General features: G+C 38.0%; 1 protein-coding gene across 2 annotated transcripts; it reads left to right on the top strand.

The window, feature by feature from the left end:
• Positions 1-1056: 1056 nt before the first annotated feature.
• Positions 1057-8070, top strand: kiss1rb (KISS1 receptor b). 2 transcript variants are annotated; one of them, XM_048189838.1, is made up of 6 exons: positions 1057-1350; positions 2535-2811; positions 2900-3024; positions 3486-3621; positions 5919-6157; positions 7311-8070. In XM_048189838.1, exons 2-6 carry the CDS (start codon positions 2547-2549, stop codon positions 7659-7661), a joined length of 1116 nt encoding a protein of 371 aa, XP_048045795.1. In that variant the 5' UTR covers positions 1057-1350; positions 2535-2546; the 3' UTR covers positions 7662-8070. The 2 variants fall into 2 exon arrangements, with proteins under 2 accessions (XP_048045795.1, XP_048045796.1); XM_048189839.1 differs by lacking the exon at positions 1057-1350 and having other exon boundaries at positions 1990-2811.
• Positions 8071-8501: the final 431 nt, after the last annotated feature.

Raw genomic sequence — 8501 nt, 5'->3', positions numbered from 1 at the left:
CGAATTGATGTTATATAGCTCAACATGTTTAGTCTTATTGTTTAAATCTAATTTTCTTGATTTTTTGCGAGTACCATGCTTTACCATGCCTCAGAGAAAAACACTATTTTGTCAAGTATAGCATAATCAGCATGTATTAATATGATATTCCAGCATTTATTAATATGATATTCTAAAATCGATCTATCTTACTGTAGTGTGTAACAGTGTCTCACAGCAGCCACCGAGTGAACGCATAGAGTAACGTTATAACATAATTTTCAACACACTCAAATGTATCTAATATGATAAACAGAGCTGCGTTACCTCATACTCATGACCGGAAAAGCGGCGCCAGTGACTGTGGCATAATAAAAGTTCTGCTGCTCGTGTTTTCAACCTTAATTAGCGACGAGAATACTTTTTTTGCGCAAAAACAAAACAAAAAATAACAACTTTATTCAACAATATCTTCTGTGTCATTCTCATACATTGTTTACGTCCAGCGCTTCCAGGTTTTACATCAGAATGCCGACTCATTATTGGCCGGCTCCTGCGTCACATGATCAGAGCCGGCCAATACTGAGCCGGCATTCGGACGTAAACATAGAAGCCTTCCTTGTTCATACTGCGGCAATTACATAAGGATAATGACAGGGTTGTTGAATAAAGTTGTTATTTTTGTTTTGTTTTTGCACACAAAAAGTATTCTCGTCGCTTCATAACATTAAGGTTGAATCACTGCAGTCACATGACTGTTTCAACGATGTCTTTACTACCTTTCTGGACCTTGAAAGTGTTGATTGTATTGCTGTCTATGGATGAGTCATATACCTCTCAGATTTCATCAAAAATATCTTAATTAATGACAGAATTTTCATTTTTGAAAAGGCCATGAAGGCCAGTATCACTGATACTAATACTGGTACTGATGTCTCTATGAAACTGATTTTATTTTAACATTAATTATAGACTTTCAACATTACAGTACAACTAAAAGCTATCAATTTCAACATTTATCAGGCTTTATTGCCCTCATTTTTCCGTTAACCATTATTATTATTCACTAGTCTATTATCCACTCTAGCTGAAAGTGCCAATATTGAATTACTTTCAAATCACAATTGATAACATTACAATAAATTTTAACTTGACGTTCAAATTAATCTCAGAAGCCTGTTTTACAGTGTTTGACACCCATTGGCATTTTGCTCCTCCCCTGTGCAGTGCTTGAGCAGCTATAAATGCATGAGTGAGACCTTCACTGAAGCAGAGGAATGGGCAGCTTGAAAGATTTAGCTTCACATAGAACTGAAGAATGTTTTACAAAGAATCTTTTCTTTCTAATAAGAGCAAAGGTTTTTAAAAGAGGTAAGCTAATATTGCATGTTATTGCATACAATTTCTATTTCATATTTTGGGAAATACTGTAAAAAGAGCACAATGTTTTAAGAAATTGTAGACTTTTCTGTATGATGCATTTAGGTCTATTTAGTAATTTGACTGTTTATAGTGCAAAAATGACACAAATAAGTATTACGTGTATAATATAGGATTAAGGTATCGTTTAGGGTAACACTGTATTTTAAAGTGTCCTTGTAGTTACATGTAATTACTGTAGTAATAACAGTAATTTTTGCATAATTACAAGCAACTAATCCTAATCCTATCCCTGTAAGTACATGTTGTTAATATTAATCAGTATGTGTACTTAACTATAGCTATACACTTCAATAAGGACACCTTAGCATAAAATGTAACTGGTTAGGGTTTGTTGTTTGTAATTATGCATAATTTACTGTTATTCCTATAGTAAGTTCATGTGATGTGTCACATTAAAATACTACCAAAATGACTTCTTAATAAGGTTTTAAGTCTGTTTTAAATTGTTATCCAATAAATGTATCTAGAAATTCTTGAATTTACTTGACATATGAAGATATTAAGATATAATGTTTTTATATAATGTAACTTTAATACAAGTATATTATTTCTTACTATACTGGCAGATATTTTGTCACTTGTTTTAAGTATAAACCAGTCAAAAACAAGTGAAAAAAGATTTTTTTTTAAATCTTCTCTCTTTTTTGCTGTGTATTATCTTTGTTTAACTTGTAAATAATAGTATATTTTTGATTATACTCAGTTATGATGATATGGGGGTGTAGAAAGATTGTAAAAGGTGTTATCATTTCAGTGCATGCCATTGAAATGTACACTAGTACACTATATGAACACCAAGTTAAGTGAACTTAGCAATTTAAGTACACTATGAACACCAAGTTAAGTGAACTTAAGTCTACATGAGCAACAAGTTAAGTGAACCTAATTCTTTAAGTAGAGTCTCCATGAGCACCAAGCTAAGTGAACTTAAGTAGAGTCTACATGTTATCATTTCAATGCATGCCATTTAATGCAATGCAAATGAACTAAAAACCATGTTAGAACAAAAACCTCTGTGAGATAACCTCTGTAATTGTAATACTTTTTACATTATATGCAAAGAGCATAATGAAGATGAACATAATTATTCAGAAAATGTTTTTGTGTTTCAGGCTATTACTAGCATGGTGACGCATCTATATCTAATGGCAGAAAGTAACAGTACCGGTGAGGTAGCAGAACTCATCTTGTGCAATAATGAAGCAAAGATTTATGATTGCAATCAATCCGATCCCATGAGATCTCAAAGCCCAATGCCGCTGACGGACGCCTGGCTGGTCCCAGTGTTTTTCACCCTAATTATGTTAATAGGTTTGGTGGGTAACTTATTGGTCATCTATGTTGTCGTCAAAAACCAGCAGATGAAAACGGTTACAAACCTCTATATAGGTATAAAAGATTTGTTTCTCAGAATATCATGTACATTATATCATATTACTTGACATTGTTTTAGTGAACTATCTTTGTTTCTTTTCAGTTAATCTTGCCACCACAGACATACTTTTCCTGGTTTGTTGTGTTCCTTTCACTGCCACTTTATACACTCTTCCTAGCTGGATATTTGGGGACTTCATGTGTCGGCTAGTCAATTATCTGCAACAGGTGAGGGCATTTTTACTGTGTATAATTTTTCTATGTAGGAGAAAGGAAACTATGTGTTCTAAAATTGGTCATGTAATCCAACTTTAAGTCAAAATGAAATTAGTTTTTAAAAAGGTAATTATAACTGAATGGGATGAATGGCTACAAATGTGTCTAAAGGTTCCAAAAAAAGGGTTTTTGCAGCAACCATTTTTGTTTCCCACAGAGCCTTTCAATGATCAATTCCTAAAAGGAACATTTTATTCCTAATGTGAAGAAAATCTAAAGAACCTTTTTCAATTATAAAGAATGTTTTGTAGAATGGAAATGTTCTTTGGATGTTAAAGGTTCTTCACAGAACCATTGATGCCAACAAAGAACCTTTATTTTTAAGAGTGATTGTATACCTATACAGTATGCTGAATATGGAATATGGTTGTGTAGTTTTGTCCTTTAAGCAGTGTCTTTGAATGAACTTACAGGTAACTGCACAGGCAACCTGCATCACTTTGTCTGCAATGAGTGTCGATCGATTTTATGTGACCGTCTACCCACTCCAATCTCTCCATCATCGAACACCACAGATGGCTCTGACTGTATGCACCACTATTTGGATATGTATGAAAATCATTCCAATCAGATTAAGTGCAATCCCATTGTGTTTCCCTCCTGCATTGTGTTTTTGGTTCAGTCCTGCGACCTAGTTTTCCTAGTGTGTCTAATTAGTAATTATGTTCACCTGTGTCTTGTTTATTATCTTGTTAAGTTCCCTTTGTTTGCTCATGTATATATACCCTCTGTTCTCCCTCAGTCGCGGTCGGTTCTTGTTCGTTTGATTGTAATATGGTTTTCTCCTGGTTCCTGAGTATTTTGTTATTAAAGTCTGCCTTCTAGTATTATTACTCATCATGAGAGTTTCTTCACACCACATTACGTAACAGAAGAACCAGCCTTACCTAAAAACGGATCTCACGTCACTGCCAATTACAAAATTACAATGGTCACAGTGATCCCAGATCCTATGATGGCAGCGATAAATATGAACTTGGCTGGCCGTGACCTGACTGACTACCTCTTGAAGATCCTGTTTGAGAGAGGCTTCAACGTCACCGTCGGAGTGGTGAGAGAAATTCCCACTCCAATTAATACATACAGCATTGCTAATGCCAATGGTCACAATGCTTCCCGCGAGTGATCTTCCCTATGTGTGAAATCTCCGATCCAGAGTCTCATCCCGTCATGGCCGCCATTCCAGAGTCTTGTCCCGTCATGGCCGCTGCATCTGAGCCCTCAGCCAAAATGGCTGCCATGCATATACCCCTAGGAGTACTAGTTGAGTATGAGGGGATGTCTTGGTACCCAGAAATGGCTCCAGTCCCTGAATCCGCTCCAGTGTCGGCTGCAGCCCCTGAATCCGCACCAGTGTCGGCTGCAGCCCCCGAATCCGCTCCAGTGTCGGCTCCAGCCCCCGAGTCCGCTCCAGAGTCGGCTCCCCCCCGAGTCCGCTCCAGAGCTCCCCCCGAGTCCGCTCCAGAGTCGGCTCCAGCCCCCGAGTCCGCTCCAGAGTCGGCTCCAGCCCCCGAGTCCGCTCCAGAGTCGGCTCCAGCCCCCGAGTCCGCTCCAGAGTCGGCTCCAGCCCCCGAGTCCGCTCCAGAGTCGGCTCCAGCCCCCGAGTCCGCTCCAGAGTCGGCTCCAGCCCCCGAGTCCGCTCCAGAGTCGGCTCCAGCCCCCGAGTCCGCTCCAGAGTCGGCTCCAGCCCCCGAGTCCGCTCCAGAGTCGGCTCCAGCCCCCGAGTCCGCTCCAGAGTCGGCTCCAGCCCCCGAGTCCGCTCCAGAGTCGGCTCCAGCCCCCGAGTCCGCTCCAGAGTCGGCTCCAGCCCCCGAGTCCGCTCCAGAGTCGGCTCCAGCCCCGAGTCCGCTCCAGAGTCGGCTCCAGCCCCCGAGTCCGCTCCAGAGTCGGCTCCAGCCCCTGAGTCCGCTCCCTGAATTGTTGGATCTGCCCTGGCCTCCTGAACCAGTGTCGCCCTGGTGGCTCCCTGAGCTGCCAGCACCACCCTGGATCCCTGTACCACCAGTACCACCCTGGAGGTTTCCTGTCCTGCCAAAGACTCTCCTAGTCAGCCTCCAGGGCTCCCACCCCAGTTTTTGGCATGAGGATGTGCCTTTCGGGGAGGAGGGAGTAATGTCACATGTCTGATCTGTGTTTTTGGTTCAGTCCTGTGACCTAGTTTTCCTAGTTTGTCTAATTATGTAATTATGTCACCTGTGTTTTGTTCATTGTCTTGTTAAGTTCCCTTTGTTTGCTCATGTCTATATATACCCTGTGTTCTCTTTCAGTCTCGGTCGGTTCTTGTTTGTTTGATTGTAATGTGGTTTTCTCCTGTGTTTCCCCTGGTTCCTAAGTATTTTGTTGTTAAAGTCTGCCTTCTAGTATTCCTCGTTGTGAGTTTCTACACACCACGTTACGTAACACCCATTTTAATCTCTTTTGAAATTTCTTTTGACAGCTCTTCATCTTATTGTAGTTGTACACTCTGAAAAATAAAGGTTCCAAATGGAGGTTTTCATAGAGATCCCATAAAGAACCATTTTTGGTTTCCAAAAAAACTCCCAGTGATAATTTCTTGAAAGAACCATTTTTTTTCTTAGTGTGAAAAGCATTTATATAATCTAAAGAATCTTTTTCCAATGTAAAGAACCAGAATGGAGGTTCCGTGAATGTTAAAGGTTCTTCATGGAACCATCAATTTCAACAAAGAACCTTTATTTTTAAGAATCTAAAGTGAGTACCAGGAATATTACATTATTGTAATTTCTTGTAGTTTATGATTACTTTTGTATTGCACCCATTTGGGTTATTTTAGGTTTATTGGCTATGGTTTAAAAAAAAAATTATATTCATATCTTTTAACGCAGGTTCTCTGCTGCTTTCAGTGCCGATAGCGTTGTATCAGCATACAGAGTCTTCGTTCTGGTTTGGTCCACAGACGTACTGCACTGAGGCCTTTCCCTCTCTCATTCATAAGAGGGCTTACATTCTTTACTCCTTCTTGGCTGTTTACCTGCTGCCTCTGATCACCATCTGCATGTGTTATACTTTCATGATAAAACGCATGGGTCAAGCCACGGTGGAGCCTGTTCATGGCTGTAACCAGGTACAGGTGTTATTACATTACACTTTATGGAAGACATTAAATCAACTTTTCAAATGTAAATACTTAATTTAATAAATATGCATCAGTGTTATTTATTATCATTATTAAACTATAATAGTTTTTGTTAATATTTTGTATTAGATATTAAGTGAACATAAAGTACATAAAGAACATAAAGTATGTGAATACCAAGTTATAAGTGAACTTAGCAATTTAAGTACAGTCTACATGAGCACAAAGTTAAGAGAACTTAATTCTGTAAGTACACAATATGAACACCAAATTATGTGAACTTAAGTAGAGTCTACATGAGCACCAAGTTAAGTGGACTTCTCAATTTAAGTAGAGTTTCCATGAGCACCAAGTGAACTTAAGTCTTTCAGTGCACTGTATGTACACCAAGTTGAGTGAACTTAGCGATTTAAGTAGTCTACATGAGAACCAAGTTAAGTGAACTTAATTCATTAAGTACACTATATGAACACCAAGTTAGGTTTACTTAAGTAGTCTACATAAGCACCAAGTTAAGTGAACTTAATTCTGTAAGAACACTATATGAACACCAAGTTAAGTGAACTTAGCAATTTAGGTACACTATATGAACACCAAGTTAAGTGTATTTATGTAGAGTCTATATGAGCGTTAAGTGAACTTAATTCTGTAAGTACACTATATGAACACCAAGTTAAGTAAACTTAGCAACTTAAGTAGAGATTACATGAACACCAGGTTAGTTGAACTTAATTCTTTAAGAACACTATATGAACACCAAGTTAAGTGAACTTGGCAATTTAAGTACACTATATGAACACCAAGTTAACTTAGCAATTAAAGTATAGTCTACATGAGCACCAAGTGAACTTAATTCTTTTAGTACACTATATGAACATCAAGTTAAAAGAACTTAATTCTTTAATTACAGTCTACATGAGCACCAAGTGAACTTAATTCTTTAAGTACTCTATATGAGCACCAAGTTAAGCCAACTTAAATATACAAGTTTTGAGAGACCCGATTACTAAATTAGGGAATGAGTTTACTCAATCATTTGAGTGCAGTCAACTTATTAGGGTTTTCCGTAAAGAAGAAATTGTTATATATTATAAACCGTAACGAACCCCTAATTAGTCTAAGAGTGTTCTTTGTTTTCCAGCTGCAGAGACCAGCAGAACGGGTTGAAGCGGTGCGAACACGAGTCTCCAGAATGGTGGTTGTGATGGTGTTGCTGTTTATAGTCTGCTGGGGTCCAATTCAGATCCTGATTCTCTTACAAGCGTTCTGTTCTGAAGATGTCAGTCACAGTTATACACTTTACAAACTAAAGATCTGGGCTCATTGCATGTCCTATTCCAATTCCTCCATAAATCCCGTGATCTATGCCTTCATGGGAGCCAACTTTAGAAAGGCCTTCAGAAGTGTGTTTCCTCTGATCTTCAAAAGGAATGCAAGAACAACTGAGCCTCTGCCCACCTATAACAGGGAGATGAACTTTCTTTCATCCTGACCTCAAAGGATTTTTTTGGACAGGTTGTGCATAATTATATCTTTTAAAGATAAAATCAATTCACTTCATGGAGATGTCCTCTGACCAGTCTTATGGGACTGAAGGTAAAAGGTAAAGAACCAAAATGATGTGATTAGTAGCACTTGCAAAAAATAAAATAAAACACAATAGACAGAAATACAAACGATACTAACCATTCAGTGATTAGTTTATTAAATTCTTAAAACAATTCTTTCTGAATACACTATAAAACTATGGTACTGGATGTATACACTTTTAAAAACTTGTTACAGAAATAATATAGCCTACTACTTAGAATATACTTATGTGTGAACTGAATGTAATGTTTTCAGACACTTAATTGCATGTTAATTGCAATTATATTGTAATGTATATGTTAAATTTTATATTAAATGCTGTAATTTTTGTTGTGTGTTTTGTGTGTATTAAGAAGAAAGCACGCAGCACATATTAAAGGGTTAGTTCACCCAAAAATGAAAATAATGTCATTTATTACTCACCCTCATGCTGTTCCACACCCGTAAGACCTTCGTTAATCTTCGGAACACAAATTAAGATATTTTAGTTGAAATCCGATGGCTCAGTGAGGCCTGCATATCCAGCAATGACATTTCCTCTCTCAAGATCCATTAATATACTAAAAACATATTTAAATCAGTTCATGTGAGTACAGTGGTTCAATATTAATATTATAAAGCGACGAGGATATTTTTGGCTTATATTATGATTAATGGCTTATATAGTGATGGCCGATTTCAAAACACTGCTTCAGGAAGCTTCAGAGCGTTATGAATCTTCTGTATCGAATCAGCTGTTCGG

This window comes from Megalobrama amblycephala, linkage group LG4 (assembly GCF_018812025.1).
Source record: "Megalobrama amblycephala isolate DHTTF-2021 linkage group LG4, ASM1881202v1, whole genome shotgun sequence".
Lineage (NCBI taxonomy): Eukaryota > Metazoa > Chordata > Actinopteri > Cypriniformes > Xenocyprididae > Megalobrama > Megalobrama amblycephala.
The sequence above is the reverse complement of the archived record's forward strand: the minus strand, read 5'-3'. Positions and strand labels throughout refer to the sequence as shown.

Coding starts and splice junctions, on each gene's coding strand:
- kiss1rb (XM_048189838.1), top strand. CDS start 2,547: ATGGTGACGCATCTATATCTAATGGCAGAAAGTAACAGTACCGGTGAG. Junction 2,812..2,899: donor GGTTACAAACCTCTATATAG/GTATAAAAGATT, acceptor GTTTCTTTTCAG/TTAATCTTGCCACCACAGAC. Junction 3,622..5,918: donor ATGCACCACTATTTGGATAT/GTATGAAAATCA, acceptor CTTTTAACGCAG/GTTCTCTGCTGCTTTCAGTG.